Source organism: Varanus komodoensis, unplaced genomic scaffold, assembly GCF_004798865.1.
Source record: "Varanus komodoensis strain SLA01 unplaced genomic scaffold, ASM479886v1 scaffold3, whole genome shotgun sequence".
Taxonomy (NCBI): domain Eukaryota; kingdom Metazoa; phylum Chordata; class Lepidosauria; order Squamata; family Varanidae; genus Varanus; species Varanus komodoensis.
Genome location: NW_025335761.1, coordinates 46,823,842 through 46,841,057, shown reverse-complemented (window position 1 = coordinate 46,841,057; position 17,216 = coordinate 46,823,842). Strand labels below are relative to the sequence as shown.

The window sequence follows — 17,216 nt, the reverse complement described above, 5'->3', positions numbered from 1 at the left end:
AGCACAAGTTCCAACTTCTACCTTCATAAGTGCTGTGTATTTCCACAATTATGTTATCAGGTTCAAACCAATGGATATTGCCATTTTGGACTGGGCTGTGTATATGAAGAATGAAGCTCAGCTTGTATCTGATTTGGTGATGTGTGCTAGATTTCTCCGTTGTAAATGAAATTCAAGCTGGCTGTCTTGGTAAAAAGCCAATCCAAACCAGCTAGGAAAGCAGGGATTTGAGACTGGCCCTACTTTTTTTTTGTGTCAGACACTAAAAATCATCTAGGGCTCAGTTGGCTTGCACCAGATATAGGGTCCTCTCTGTTGCAGCCCCATTTCTGAAGTTGAACTTTTCAGCTGGCCTATGAAAATTGAAGCTCACTGCTTTATCCCTTGATCTGTTTAGTTTTTATGAACTGCCTTTTATCGTTTCAGTTTAAGTATGTCAACCACAATAACACATTTTATAAAACAGGTATATAAATATTTGAAATAAAAAATTGGTAGTTTTGGCTTTATTGCCTGGATTCAGGCTGATTTGTTTCATTTCTATCACACCATATAATTATTCAAATCCCACCATTCTCCCTTTATCACAGTCTTAAGACACAGAAATGTTGCCAAACTTTGTTATTACCTGGTTAAATTTATCCATTAATGTATTATGAATCAGAATACATTTTCTCTGAAAATGGCTTGGAACATAAAAAGAAGATTCTGTGTATTCAGTGTCAGCAGTCAGGCAGAAGACGTTCTTTATTACATATATGTGAATAAATTCTTTAATGTTAACCCCTTACTCTTAATGGCTTTGAGCCATGCAACCAAATAATTTGATTTGATGGTTATCTTCCTCAGCTGTTTCTTGCAAATATTTTTTGGTCTTGTTGCTTTCATTCAGATCTAAACCTTTCTTGATTCCAGGTGTGTCTGCTTTGGCATGCTGAGGCAGTGGGAAGGGGTTACCTGAATTTCTAAGTGCCATGGCTGGTGCTAGGTACTACAGTTCACTTTGGGCAAAATTATAATTGCATGCATGCAACACTACCAGCATATAAAGCCCAACACCAACTCAGAAGAGAACGCATGGAAACAGGCAATTTCTTTTCAGAATACTCTAACGAATATCAGGTCAGCTCTGCATCAAGCCAGGGAGAACTCACCCATTAAAATGATTAAAAGCTAAAATAGTATCACATAGTAAGTTCTAAGATTCCATCACAGTTATGAATGAATACCAGGACAAAGTCACATAGATGGTGAGCTGACACCGTTCCCAATAACTTCTACTAAATCCTATGAGACAAATTAAATGAGCTGCAATCTGGAACACAGGGGAGAGGCAATTTGGAGGAGCATCAGTCCTACACTACAGATATGGGGTTAATCAGGGGCAAAATCAAGGATACATTTAAGCTTACCAATGGTGCCCATTGGTACCCTTTATGGTGACAAGAGCCCATTTCTTTCTCTACGGACAGACGGAAATATATAGGCAGAGGAGATTACCCTCGTAAGTCTGCTCACTGACTGCCCTTATCTCTTTCAGAGAGGCTGTTCAGCTATGATTCAGAGGTTTTGGATCCTCCAGAAACTATTTGCCTTCCCATTAGGACCAATGGACAGGAAACCTTTTAAACCCTGCCTTGGCCCCCAGCTTCCATGCAAGATTTGTAGAGTATGGAAAACTGGTTCATTTGCTAGGAATTCCGTCTGCCCTGCCCCTGCTGGATTTCTCTACCACTATAATTAATTATGGCTTTCTGCACTTTCCCAGTGTACTAAGACTTTGACATTTGTGTTATGTCCCCTTACACAGCATGAATCTGTTGCCACAAATCAAGCTGAACTCATCTCAGTATATGTGTTGTGCTTGTAAGCTGATAATCTAAATATAATCCAAACCCACTAAACAATTCCAACAACACAGAACAATATTTAACTTTCTTCTCTATGTTACTACTATAGAGAGACTAATATTTCGTTTGAGAGGAGAGGCGGTAAGAGGCAATATCTTTTTACACACACACACACACACAGAGAGAGAGAGAGAGAGAGAGAGAGAGAGAGAGAGAGAGCGAGCGAGCGAGCGCGAGGGAGATGCATTCAGCCTATTTATTAAATGGTAACATGCTTATACAGTAAAAAATAAGTAAATAAAATTTTAAGCAGGCATTTATTTCTGGAATATTTTCAAGAAGAAAATTATACTACAACTGCCAAGCTCTTTCAAACCTACATAAAAGTATCAAAGAATCAACAGAGAGCAACACTTCTATTTTTCATGATAACTCTGATATTTAGAAAGAACTACACCTAGGTGGAATTTTACTGCACAAAATTAAAACATCTGACATTCAAGAAAAACATCTTGGCATAATGATGTTGCTGGCAGCTGTTGTGTGAATAGCAGTATGATCATTTCCTCCATTCAAGAGGAACTACAATGACAGCTTAATAGGGAAATGTCAACCCAGAATTACATGTATGTAATTTTTCACCTTTAAGGAAGAAAGTTTGGGTAAGTTCACTACAGTGCCCACATGTCTTGATACAATTTAAAGCTATCTTTAGCATCTTACTGGATGAACTGTATACTACATTAATTATTTTACAATTCCTCCTTTCTTCGACCATTGTTAAAGGAGACATATGATTTTGCTCTTGAATTTCATGAAAAATCCTGCAATTCTGCCACAGAACAAGAGTAGAAACTCTTATAATGGGAAAACAAATTGAGAAGGCCAGAGATGGGACAGGGGAATAAGGAGGAAAGAAGGCATTGCTGATCAGTGGGTTGCCACACCTCCTGTTAAATTCTCAAAATTGCTAAAAGGAAAGATCTCACAGGGATCTATGACAGATGGGATCCATGAGCAACTTACAAGTTCTGCACTATCACCCTCCCACAAAAAAAGCTCACTGGCCACCTTATAACTGAGACTAATCAACCAAAACACATTTTGCTGGGATCTACAGTATCAGCTTGAGCATAATACATTTTCTTCCAGAAATAGTCAGTGCTGGGGGTGTGACTCTGATGAGGCCACTGGCACAGGAGTTAGGGAATTTTAACTCTTTGACCCTCATTATGATCCCAGTCTAGATTAATTCCCCATGCCACATGAGGGTGAAAGCCCCAACTGGAGTGAATGGGTGTGCTTCTTCCTGAACAAACAGCAGATCTGGGAGATGGTGAAGACTGGGGCCCCTAAAATAGCTATTTCAAGCTATGCCATTTAAACTTAACTCATCTGCTTTTACACTGACCTTCTGTTGACCCAAAAAGAGTCCAAGATAGTTTTGGAGCTTAGTCTAAGTCCTTGCAACATAACTGGGCTTTATACTCTTTGTCCTAAAATGTGAAAGCATATATGTATGTGTGAATACTTATTTCAGATTAAGTTCCTATTAAGTTCCATTGATGTCCATTAATTAAAAACTCAATTTGTTTTTATTTGCATTTTCTTATAATCCTTTTATAAGGAACAGGAGAACACATGGTTCACGGCTTCACCTCAATATGCCATATTTGGTAACCTTAAGTTTTACAACCAATGCAATTGACTTTCTGTCAATTAAATCAATGATACATGTTTACAAAGAAGTCCCTCTTCTTCTGGAAAACATGGATTTTTAAAGAAGGAAATAGTATCCTTCTGTGAACTTTGCAAACTTCTGGTTCCTGACTCCTAATAGAGCAGATCAGAGAAAGCTGCCCTAGCTGGGCCTCTGGGATACAAGCAGCCAAGCTCCCAGGGAGCCAATGATCAAGGAGAGCAAACAGGAGTTTGGCAGATGAGTTGTAGTGGAAAAGGAGACAGAGGCAAAGCAGAGACAGGCCTGCACTAGCCCAGCCAAAGTTCTTTTTTTTTCTAAGTGACAATTGAAGAGAAGTTCCAGATTAGCTGATTGCTGATTAACTAAAAGGGAGTGGCCTGATCAGCTAGCAGTAGTTGTTGGGGGGGGGGGCGGGCAGGGGGGAATTCATTCTGGTTCCTGACTCCTAGCAGAGCAGAGCAAGCTGCCCCAGCTGGTCTAGGGCCTCTGAAATACAAGCAGCCAAGCTCCCCGGAAGCAAGCCACCAGAGTGAGCAAACAAGAGTGCAGCAGAGGAGGTCAGAGGGGAAGTTCCTAACATTCCACTTCTTTTTTCTTCTTTATTTCAACTTAATCCCCTCCACATACACACACACTTGTTTTTCTCCTTGTAACACACTCCCATTTAATAGTAATACTAGTAAACCTTTAGTGAAGACAAGAGAAAGTTCTACTTATCACAACAGCATCCCCCAAAACGTAATCACTAAGTTTGCACAAACAATGGACCAAGGAGACTCCACAGTGGTGGTGGTGGCCTGCAACAACTGTGCATTTTTTGTTTTCTTACTTGAAAGCAACATGTCCTACACATGCAATAGTTGCAAGCTGGTAACCCTGTCAGAATGAAAAAGTGAGAGCACTGGAGCAGCGAGTGCCACCCTCCAGATAATAAAAGAAAACAACGAATTCCTAGGCAGAGCGGAGGAGCTGCAACAGCTAGGTGTAGTCCAAGAGCATCAGCAAGCTGAGTCAGAAGAACAGAACCCTGAGGGAAGGCAAAATGAGGAAACTCCCTGGAACAGGGTGACATTAGATGCAAATGACCTAGAAGACACTCTGCTCCAGTGGAAGCAGCAGAACTCTCAAAGCACTTTAAGTTACTTGTGCAAGAGCCGTGTGAGGAACCCACTGTAAAAGAACTACATGACACACTGTGAAAAAGAGACCAAAGGCCAATCAAGAAAGGAAAAAGATACCAAAGTTTGCAACAACAAAAGGAGAAGAGTGCTAGTTCTGGAAGACTCCCTGGTGTGCAAGATGGAAAAATATATATGTTGCAACAACCCAAAGAAATCATCAAGTATGCTGTCTCCCTGGTGCCAAGATTAAAGATATAACTAACAAGCTCATGCAACTCATACAACCCACTGACAAATACTCCTTTCTCTTCCACGTGGGAACTAATGACACTGCCAGGAGAAGCTTTGACAAAATAGCATCAGACTTTAAAGCTCTAGGAAGGAAAATCAAAAACACTGGGCCTAGATAGTTTTTTCCCCAGTCTTACTAGTACATGTAAGAGGAACTGTTAGGGAAAGAAAAATACTTCAGGTGAATGACTGGCTATGATGGTGGTGCTGTAAAAAGAGATTTAGATTCTGGGACCACAAGCTAAGGTTCTTGGAAGATGGACTATTGGCAAATGATGGGCTGTACCTCACAAAGAATGGAAAGCATGTGTTTGGCCTCTATATGAAAAAGTTCATCAGGAGGGCTTTAAACTAAAACATGTAGAGGAGGGAGTTGTGCAGCATGGCATACCATCACTGGACAAAGACTTACATATCTCAACAGTGAAAAGCTTTAAGCAGGCCCCAACACCAGTCTCCCAAAAAATGTAGGAAGAAAACCAGGGCACAACAAGAATGAATTCTGAAGTCTCTCTCTACACCAATGTCCCGAGTATGGGTAACAAACAACCCGAACATGCGCTCATAGTACACAAAGGCAATTACAATCTTATAAGAATAACTGGAACTTGGTGGGATGACGCACATGACTAGAACTCTACTATTGATGGATACGTCCTGTTCAAGAAAAATACATAGGACAAAAAGGGAGGTGCAATGTGAGAGATGCATATATCAGCACAGAGATAAGAGAAATATAGTAGCCCCATTGAAAGCACCTGGCTTAATTTATAGAGTGCAAAAAATAAGAAAAACATAAGTGTTGGTGTCCATTACATGGCAGATGCGCAGATGACCTTTATAAATGGGGCAAAATACCATCACCAAATTGTGATTGTGGGTCCAAATGACAAACTATCATTTGGCATATATAGTGACAGAGTGCCAAAACAGAGTTTATAAAGGAGAGTTTCCTGGTTGTGACAAACAAAGCAAAAGATTATATCTATAACTTAGATGTATATTTATAATGTTTTGGACCTTATATTTTGTATGTCATGTTTTTATGCCTGTGTTTTTTTTTACTGAAGTGTGATGTTTAAGCATGATGTGAATGTGCAGTACAATAAATAAATGAAGTACCAAATGCCCCACCTAGGGAAAAAACCAAGATGGGGGATATGTGACTCAACAGAACTGAAAAAGGGAAAGATCTGGAAGTAATTGCGGACAACAGACTGCATGAGCCAACAAAGTGATGCAGCTACCAAATCGGGAAATGCTATATTGGGATTCATTTGGATGTATTACTTCCAAATTACGAGAAGTAGTAATTCCTCTATATTCCTCACTAGTCAGACCCCTAATGGAATACTGTGTCCAGTTCTGGGCATCAAGATTTAAGAAAAGTGCAGAAAAATTAGGAAGAGTCCAAAGGAGTGCAACAAAAATGATCCAAGTTTTGGAAACACTGCCCTATGAGAGGCCCTATGAGAAAACTGGGCATGTTCAGACTTGAGAAAAGAAAACTAATGGTGACATGATATCCCTATATAAGTACCTCAAAGGCTGTCACAAAGAGGAAGGTCAAGATCTCTTCTTGCTGATACCAGAGTACAGGACACCAAATAATCAATTCAAGCTGCGACAACCCAAATTCAGGCTAGATATCAGGAAAAGCTTTCTCACTGTCAGAGCAATATGGCAGAGGAACCAGCTGCCTAGAGAGGTGGTGGGCTCTCCCACACTAGAGACATTCAAAAAGGAACTGAAAAGTCATCTGAGTTGAATGGTGTAAACTTGTGTCCTGCAACAGCAGGGGGTTGGACCTGATGGCCTTCATGGCCCTTTCCGACTCTACTATTCAATGATTAATACATTTCACAATCAAGTGTTTATAATTACACTAACTGGACTCTGCAGATTGAGCAAAGGCATTAACCTGGCCTTTGTCAAAACAAAAAGCAATAGACCTGATTCTAAAGGTAGTTACTGTTTATGCAACAGGAATAAACTCACATGATTCTAAGCCAGTTCTTAACACCTGTACTCATCAGAGCCACATCCTCTGGATAAGAAAATTATGAGAATAAAGAATCTGGAGCAAACCCATGAGCCACTGCTCTGCCTGAAACCGTCTTATCATGAGTGTTTACATTTAACTGTTCGTAGACAGCTGTATAAATCTCAAATTTCCGGAAGCAATACTCTACATGTCCTTGTTTCAGTGCACACCAAAAACTTGTCCTTCCAATCTTCTCCCACATACCAGCTGGTTGGCTGGCAATATCAAGGAACTCAGAATGAACAGGGCTGGCTTGCCCATTAGACAGATAATATATTTGTCATAGGTGCCAACCTTGGAGAGAGTATCATATTGTCAGTTCCAGGACGCAGCCATTGTTGCTGTTCTAGCAATGGCAGACAGGCCCTCATGCCCTGAAAATCTAGTCAAAGGGCTGGGAAAAGATAATGGAATGAATGGATTAACTGTCTCCTTCCTGCAGCTCAGACATAACTTGACATACCTGTAGAAATGCAAAGAGTCATAAATAAAGAGAGGCATAAAGTGGAGGCCTTTTACCAAAGTGACTCTAGCTAAAGGGCAAGATGTGAGCCCAGGAATCCCCACTCAAGCCCTACAAGAGCTGCTCCCTAGGAACACCTAGGAATGAGCCACTGCCTAATTATTCCACAGCAGCTAACTTGATAGGAAATAACTAGTGCAGGATTATTGAAGACTCATGCCCACTTGTGCTCAAATTAAAAATACTTTTTACTGTGGGGTGCATGTAAAATGTTGCATTGATGCTCCAAGACCTTCCATTTGCATCAACTGAGGAGCAGAAGGTCTGACGAACCCTAAATTGTTATAATTTAAGCTATGAAATGTGAATTCCATTTTTTTCTCATTTGATTAAATTGCTTGCTAAACACGATAAGCATTCAGGATAGATTATTCCATTCATTCTATTACATAGAAATTAATAAGTGAGGAGAAACGATTCTGAAAAATGTACCAGCCAAGTAAACTAAGCAATCACCTTTCTCAAACTTGGTGGAATATTACTAATGACAGTAATGCCACACTTACTGTGATCAGCAACTCAGAGAAGTAGCAAGATCACCTGATTAGAGTTCATTGTGACTCAATATTCTACTTAGGAGAAAATGTGGAGCTATGGATCCTCCCCCATTCACCTCACTATGTACAGAAAATAAAAATGCACCAAACATGCATTTGGCTAGAGCAATAAACACAGAAGGGTCCCCTCACTCATCTTTTATCTATGGTGAGGGAGATGGGCCCCATAGTCTGAATTCTGTTCAATAAATTTCCAACAGCAACTAAATATCACCACCACCACCACGGAGCAGCAGCAGCACACTGCATTTATAACCCACATTTTTTCATCTTGTGCGGAACCCAAGGTGACTTACATAGCTCCATGTTACCCTCACAAAAACTCCATGAGGTAGGTTGAGAATTAAAGTTACTCAGTGAGTTTCAAGGCTGAGTAGGGACTAGGACCCAAATCTCCCCTGTCTAATACTCTAACCACCATACCTCATTGGTCCAATCCAGCCCTTCCACAAGCACTCCACTGGCTGCCCTCCCCGCAACCCATGCAAGGATGAGGGGTACAGTGATAGAAATGGCATAGTGAGAACAGGCATCCTACACTGAATGGGGGAAGCATCCAGTCTCCAGTCCAACACTCTAACCAACATTCTGCTCCAGCTTTCAATAGGCTACCTCTGAAATAGGTAAACACAGGGAGACATGATAAGAGGTGTACAAAATTATGTGTGATGTGGAAAAAATGGATAGGGAGACATTATTTTCTCTGTCTCATAATAAAGGAACCCAGTAAAAGATTCTGGACAGATAAAAGGAAATATTTCTTTACACTGTGCACAGTTAAAGTAAAGAATTGGTTTTTACAGGATGCAATGATGGCCATCGAAATGCATGGCTTTAAAAAGAATTAGACCAATGTATAGAGGACAAAGTTATCAGTGGGTAATTGTGATGCTATACACTACCTCAAAGTATTAAAAGGAGTACACTTTTATGCAACAGTTTCTGGGGGATATGAGAAGAAGGCACAATTGCCCATATGACCTGTTTGTAGAATGCCCACAGGCAACTGGTTGCCTACTGTTTGAACAGAAACCTGGACTAGGATATGCATTTTGCATGACTCCACATGACCCTTATGTGTCAATAACATTCTCATTTGCATAACTATCAAACTTTCACAGTCAAACTGTTTTCACAATCTTCTTCCCTCTTTAACAAGTCAGTTGGCAAATACCCATGGCACAAAAGTATAAACATGTGAGCTGTCATTTTTAATAAGCTAAAGCTTTCTACTCATACCGCCATTTTAGAGAGAAAAATAAACCAATGTAAACTGCAATGATTCCACTCCATAAGAAAAACAGAGCCATCACAATGTGCAAAATATGAACACAAATTATTAACTACAATAAGCATTACAATTATTGCTCTTTCACACTTAGTTCAACCTTCTCCCAAAGGCTCCATAGCTATTATTATGCATGACCTTTGAAGTCTAACAAGTAATTCAGGGATAAGCAGGAAGAAAGAGGAAAATCAGAATACATAGGAAATACCAGCTGTAAAGAAACCTTAGCTAAATTAGAAAATTGCCACTTTCTTCACAACTTAAAAGAAAAACCAACAAGCAAATGTTCCAGTTCATTCCAGAACTTCAATCAGCAGTATTGCAAATGCTACACATATTCAGCCAATTAAAAAGAGGTAAGTTATGATTTGAACACCTACTGTTTTCTCACTAGATGACCACTTACTTAGGAATAAATAACAACTGATTAAACTCTTCCATAGTCATCAGGAATAGCAACCAAAAACTTGCATAAAATAACCTCAGTTTAGTGAGCAGCTGCTATTAAAAAGACAACTTTCATATAGGAAATAATTAAGAAAGAAATTTTAAAAATCTTGCCAATATTATATGGCTTTTATACAAATATTACAGTTGGAATACTGTGTACAGCTTTGGCCAGCACATCTCAAACAGGGATATTTTAGATCAGAAAAAGCTGAGGAAAAGGACAAGCAAAATGATTAAAAACTGGAGTAAAGAAATTTTTAGTGTCTTTTTTTTTCATTTTAGGAAAAGGGTGACTATGGGCAGACATGACAGAGGGGTATAAAATTACGTATGGCATGGAAAAGGTGAATAGGGAGACATTTTTCTTTTTCTGGGATCCAGGCTCTTTCAACAGAACTGAATGGTGGAAGAGTCAGAACAGAAAAAAGTTACTTCTTCACACAATGCATTGGTTGAACAATGGAATTCACCACTTCTTTGATGCAATGATGGCTACCAAATTGAATGGCTTTAAAAGGGTGGTACTATTATTAGATATTTCCTGTCTTTTTTGCTCTTGTTCAGAACCCAGGGCAGCCTGCAGAGTCTTTCCTTCTCTATTATCCTCACAACTCTGTGAATTAAGTCAGGCCAAGAGTCAGTGACATGCCCAATCTTACCCAATGAATTTCATAGCCAAAGGCGAGCAGAACTTGGGTCTCTCAAGTCCCAGTCCAACAGTCTAACCACTGGCCACCATACTGGCTCTTATTTTAGACAGATACTTGGAGAATACAGTTCTGAAGGGCAACTAGTCAAGATGTCTATTTATTATTGCCATTATCAGAAGCAGTGTGGTTCTGAAAACCAATTGCCAAGAAACATGAGCTATTACACTCATATCTTGCTAATGGTTTCACACCAGTATCTGATCAGCCATTGTGGGAACAGAATACGTGATCAGATAGTCTTTGTTCTGATCCAGCACAATTCCTTTTAAGTTCTTATACCTCCCCATCATCCCAACTGACAGCATTACACACCCTATCATTCTAGTGTATTCTGAGATTCTGAGGCATGTGTAAGAGCAGAAAGCAGAGGGACTACCACTGCTAAACCCATCAAGCTCTCTGAGAACCCTCCTCAAAAACCCAAAATGTCCTGTGGCCAACTGAAGCTATATCATACAACAGCAGGCAAAGCAATCCCTAACAACAAAATAATACACTGAGCGTAGCATAATCATAGTTTTTATTAATGAGTATCTGGGATGAAGTAGATTCTGAAAGAGAATGACAAAGTATGGAGTTGCCATCAGGTTGTAGGGATTGTGCCCACCGCTCCTGCAAAACAGCCTTCAAGAAATGTGGAAACAGATTTGGAGGCAAATGAGGAGGAGTTGAAATCCAGAGCTGAGACTCCAAAGCCAGTGGACTCAGAGATAAGCTGGGCAGCAGTAGGAAGTCTGTCAGTTTCAAACATTGTGGGAAGGCAAAGCAGGCTTGCTATTGAAAAGAAGGGCAAAACAGGCACCACTAATCACAGGCTCAGGGCACAGAGCATTTGAAAAGTGTCAGATTCTTTAAGAGATTGACTCTGAAGTAAGAAGATCCACCTTAAAGGTGGGATGTTGGTCATTTGAGTTTGGGAAGGGGGAGAGGTATTCTGTTTTGAATTGACATCTTAACAACAGATTACACTTCTGTAATGGCTAGGATTTTAACTATGCTTATTTCTTTTGTACTTCTTCAATACACTTCATCTGTACTTTTAAGCCAGTCCCCACCTGCTTGCAGAAACAATATAAAGCTTTGAGTAAGAAAGATATTTTCTGAAACTGCCTAGATGGAGAAAGAGAAGGCTGACTGGAGCACACAGAACCTCAACCTGGATGCAGGTTGTAAGGGAACGAGATAGGAAAATATAGGGTCCCTCAAGACCTCTCAACCTCTTACCCACAAGGGTGGAGGTGGGAGGAGACCACTGCAGTGACTGTGAGAACACATATCCCTGCCTTCTTGGGGTTGCAGTGGAATTGTGCATAAGTTTGGTTCTGAACCACATAAAGGGTTAGATTGTTGGTGCAGACTGGGTGTAGGCGGGAAGAAGTGCCTTTGTGGTGATTCAAGAGCTCTGGAGTCAGCAGAATCTGGCATGATCGTTAAGAGTGTTGGGCTAGGTAACTGGGAGATCTTGTTTGTAGTCCATTTTTGACCAGAAAGCTCACTGGGCCAGTGACTCACTCTTAACCTTGCCCTCCTCACACACACATACACAATGTTTTGTGAGGATAAAATAAAATTATGCAAGCAACCTTGGGTTCCTCATAAGAATAAAAGGCAGGATATAAGTGCAATATAATAATGAGAATAATGAGAATTTTCAAAAAAAAATCTATCAAAGACCTTTAAAGTCTTCAGTTAACTAACTCATTCCTTACACAGGCAAATATTAGATTGCAAACCATAGACGATCTGTACCTGTCTCTTTCTCTTGTTAAAAAAAGTGGTTAGTGACCTTTAGCCCTTACTAGGACAAGCAAGCTTAAATAAATATACACATGTAAATGAATGGTAGAATGATTGACTGGAGACAACAACCAGAAATCAATAATAATGATATTCATGGATCATGAGCAAACAAATGAATCTCATCAGAATAGCTAACAATTTTATTTCCCCACATATCGTTAGTTCACATAAATCCAAAAAACACCCATTAATTATATAGGGCTTTCAAATACAGAAAATATAGACACAGAAAGAGACAGGTTAACCTGAATAACAAAATCTGTTTTGTTGCATTCCTTATTAAAAGTTTGAGTCACAGCTATTAAGAATTAATAGGGATTTTGTCAATAGCATAAATATGATATGAGATGCAATCAGTACTTTAAATAAAGGTGAAGCAAAGCTTTTGAAATACGGCATGCTGCACTTACACGAACTTTTGGCAGGACTCTTCTCAGTGTCTCTGAAGGATTTTGTCGCATCAGGACTGGAAGACTTGCAACCACACTTGTTCCTTGGATATCCTGGCCAGAACTTATGAAACAACAAATAAAAATGTATTTTAATACATTCTGCTGTAAATTCAGTTTTAGCAAAACTGAAAAACTATTGTTCAAATATATGTAGTTATTGACAATAATGGGCTTGCCAAACATGTTGCTGGCCCAACACATATATGAGGACACATGCTTGATTTTCTTCACTGTGCAGGTGAATGATGACCTGAAAGCAGAAGAAAAAAACTATCCCTTCATCATGCTTGAGTCACTTCCTGTTGAAGTTTCCCTTCAACAAGAGTAAGGGTCCTATTAAAATGTTCCAGTCTCTCAGGGTAATGATTTTCTGATAGATTCCAAAGGGCTCTAGGTGATTTTCCTGTTGGTATGGCTACAATTCCTGTCAAAGTCTTGGTTTCTCTGTGAAATACAAAAATTACTAAGGCAGTTGACATGGCTGTGCCCAACCAGTCTCTCTCTATGAGCTAAGCTCAGGTTATCCCCTGATATAGACCTGTGTTGAGATCAATGAAGCAAGATGAAAGATGACTATAATGAAGATGAAGGTGTTCAATTGAACACAGGTTCTGAATAGTTCATGGCCTTCTACAATCTGAGTCAGATGGTGAAACCTTCACTAGCATGCTATGACAAGATTGTGAAACACTAAAATAAAGTCACACACATACATCCTCAGCTGGACACCACAGATGGAATCACAGTTAATGTAGTTCCATCTGCAGAGGTATCCAAAACACTAGCTTATCAGATGAGTATTGGTTGTTGAGGCTTGAGGATTCCGACAAGGCTAAGTCTGATTGACTGCTTGTGTGCTTGATCCTTGCCTTTCATGGGTTATTCTAATTGGAAGGGGATGTCTGGCTAGACCTGGGAAGTTGTCAACTCCTCCTTGACAAAGGGAGTGTTTCCAGCCACTTTATAAGAGGCAGTTACATAACCACTGTAGAAAAAATCTAACCTGGACTCAGAATATTTTGAGAAATGAGGGATATTTTGCCAATACCTTCTCCCTGGGCAAGATGCTTGAATGGGTGGTTGCCATACTCAAAACACTATTGAATGAAACTGATTAGCTAAACCTTTTTCAATCTCATTACAGGCCTGGTTGTGGAATGGAAACCACTTTGTTTGCCCTGTGGAATGTCCTTTGCTACTGATAATTCTGATTTCTCTGAGGCTTTCAGTATCTTTGGCCATGGTATCTTTCTGGATAGGTCATCTCAGATAGAAGGTGGAAGTACTGTGCTACAGCATTTTCATTTCTCCTTGGACAGAGAAGACCAGAAGATGGTACTGGAGGATTATTGCTATTTTATCCCACATCTACATGAAACCATTTGGGAAGGTTATCTGGAGGTATGGGACTGAGGCGTCATTGGAAAGTACCAACAAGTTATTGACAGATATCTGGGTGAATTGCAGTAGATTAGCAAGAACTTCTAATTCTCATAGTAAGAGCATTTTCAGAGCTAAATTAGACTTTTAAAATATAGTAGAATCTGTAAGAAGTTAAACACAGATTTTCATTTGAGTATGTAGATCATCCAGCATTACACTTCATGGTGATCAGTTAGTATCTGGCTCTATCATTTACATGTGGCTCCAAGTAGTAGATTTAAGACATTCTAGTTTTTTAAAAAAATCCATATGCTTTACTTTTGCTCTCAGCATTCCTAGAGGAAAAGAATCTAGGTATCTTCCATAACCCTAAAGTAATGAATGTATACAAACTGTGCAAAAACTCACATATGCCCTTATTAGAAGTAAATGGTCAAACTTGACAGGAAAACTAATTTTCAGCTACAGCATTTAGAGAACAACCTTAGCCTCCTGACAAAGTGTACATTCATTACATCATCATCATCATCATCATCATCATCTACATTTCTATCCTGCCCTTTTCCCTCTTACAAGGAACCCAAGGCAACTTACACAGATCTTCTCTATTTTAGCAGGGATCTTAATTAGAGGAGGCCCCTGCTATGCCCACAGATAGTTCTATGGGTAGATAATTGCTGCCAGCAGTATTACAACCAGTGGCAGGGAGCTCTCCAAAACAGATTGTTCAATGCCAGGTCTTGCTTTAAACTAGCTGAATCCAAAAGTTCTTCCACTCCCCCAGGAAGGGCTTGATCTAGGTCTCTCTGCAATGCTAACCTGGAACGACATTGCTAATTTCCCCTCTTCCTATTGATGTGGCTGCTGCTGTTGTGGGGCAGGGGTTAGCACAAACTGATTAGCATACATTAGTAGCACTTTGGATATGGCAGTCAATCTGCCATGTCACTCTCATTGCTGACTCCACTTAGGGTCCTATATTTTTCAGGATTAATCAGGGCTACGCAATACTGGATTTCTCTAATTCAGAGACCCTGTCAAAACTGGAAAAATATATTTATTAAAGAAACTAAACAGTCAAATGTAATATTCATTGCTCACATTCATATATCACTTTGAGTCAGGATTTTTTAAACTTATTAAACAATATGCAATAGCTGTATGCTGCTACACACAAATGAAATTATGTTCCTGTTTTGCTCTTCATGTAAGTGAGTAAATCAGGCTTGGGACCTGGTTATCTAAAGGAACGTCTGCGTCCATATATGCCCGCCCGCCCCCTACAATCGGCAGCGGATGCCCTTCTCTGGGAACCCTCCATGAAGGAGGGTGAGTACCCGGAGGAGGGCCTTTTCTGCGGTGGCGCCCCACCTATGGAATGTGCTCCCCAGAGAGGTCCGCCTGGCACTGTCATTATTTGCTTTTTGGCGCCAGGCGAAGACCTTTTTATTTAAAAGTTATCTTAACTGTTAATTTATTATTATTGTATTTATAGATTTTAATATATAGCCGAGATGGTACCAGTTTTTAAATTATTGATTGTATTTTTATGTCTGTTGTGAGCCGCCCCGAGGCTTTGTTGCGATGGGGGCGGCATAGAAATGTTTTAAATAAATAAATAAATAAAACTTGGATAATTCATTGTTTTGTACAAGCCTGGCACTATGTTTTATTACATTCAAACAAGCCAGGATTTCTAAATAAACAAACACCTTGATTTAAACTTGGATTGTTATCCTGGCTTATTTGAGCACAATCAGCTGTATTCCCAGATTCAGATGTAATGCAAAATCATGTGTGATATGATTACTTGCTCAAGTGAACATGAAAAGCAAAGCAGGAGCAAACACACTGAATGTATTAGCACACAGGTCATGCATACTATAGTTTACAAATTATGGCCACTATCTTTGGATTATTGTATCATCTACTTAAAAATCCTTATGGGATATCCAACTAGGGCCTCGAGGAGGGGAAGGGAAGGGAGGGGAGGGGAGGAGCTAGGGTCTCTACAAGCTCCAATTTGAAAGGACTCTAATTGCAGTTTGAGGAAAGACTTGGAACCTCAGGGATAACATAGGTGACATGGACCAATTATCTAACTTGGTACAGGGCAGTGTCAGCTCTTCATATATCTGTAAATAAATCTGCAAATTTAAAGGAGAATAGATGGGAATGTTAATAAACCATCATTCAAAGTATAGCAAAGTCTTGAATTTCCTCCAAATTTTGTTTTTATGATAAGGTGTTAATTCTGTACCTAAATAATCATCTTCACTTATTACTTTTAAAGTATTGTATTGTCTATACCTTAGCATCATGTACTGAAAACCTATATGATCAGCATTTTCCTTCATATTAAATAAAATGAGGTGGGAGGGAGAGTCATTCATTTTGACATAGTGAGGAAGTAAGTATTTGTGTAAACTGAATCTTAAGGCAAAAGAATGCTGTGATGAGACACATTTCTACAATTCTAAAGAAAACAGAGGTCTTGCCTTAAAATAATAACAAAAAGCTCTGAGTAGCTGACTTACTGCTGATCTAAAATGTGAAGCAGGGTTTTCAACACCTACACAAGTTGTAATTTTCCAACTGTTGAAGATATTTCTTTCATTTCTACTGAAACAGTACAATTGGTGATCCTCTGCTCCTTAACTGTTCAGAATTAAAATGATCTATCATATTATGATCAAACTGCTTTCATACAGCCATGTAAAGTACACATGCAAAACGATTATGCATTGAGAGAGTCACAAAAGGCCAATATCATGTGGAAACTGTCTTTTTATTAACAAAAAAATCAGGAAAGCTCTCTCAAAGCATTATCCTTACAGTCAACTGTTTTGTCATTGTGCAAGCACAATTCACAACACTAACATTCATCGAGGAAAACATTTTAGCATTTTTGTACATTTTCCAAAGCCATTAAAGCTATGGATATTGTGATATCAAGTAAAAGACAAACAGTGGGACCCAAAACAAAATATTACAGTGCGGTATGCAACTTGCAGCCCTCTAGATGTTTTGGCTGTTTCTTCCTTG

At 39.4% G+C, this 17,216-nt stretch overlaps 1 protein-coding gene across 2 annotated transcripts in view; it reads right to left on the bottom strand.

The window, feature by feature from the left end:
• PPP4R4 (protein phosphatase 4 regulatory subunit 4) overlaps positions 1-17,216 on the bottom strand; it is a 107,546-nt gene that overhangs the window by 49,206 nt on the left and 41,124 nt on the right. For both annotated transcript variants that reach the window (XM_044436764.1, XM_044436763.1), the window contains exon 3: positions 12,747-12,849. In XM_044436764.1, coding sequence (XP_044292699.1) covers positions 12,747-12,849 — 103 coding nt within the window. The remainder of the gene's footprint in view (positions 1-12,746; positions 12,850-17,216) is intronic.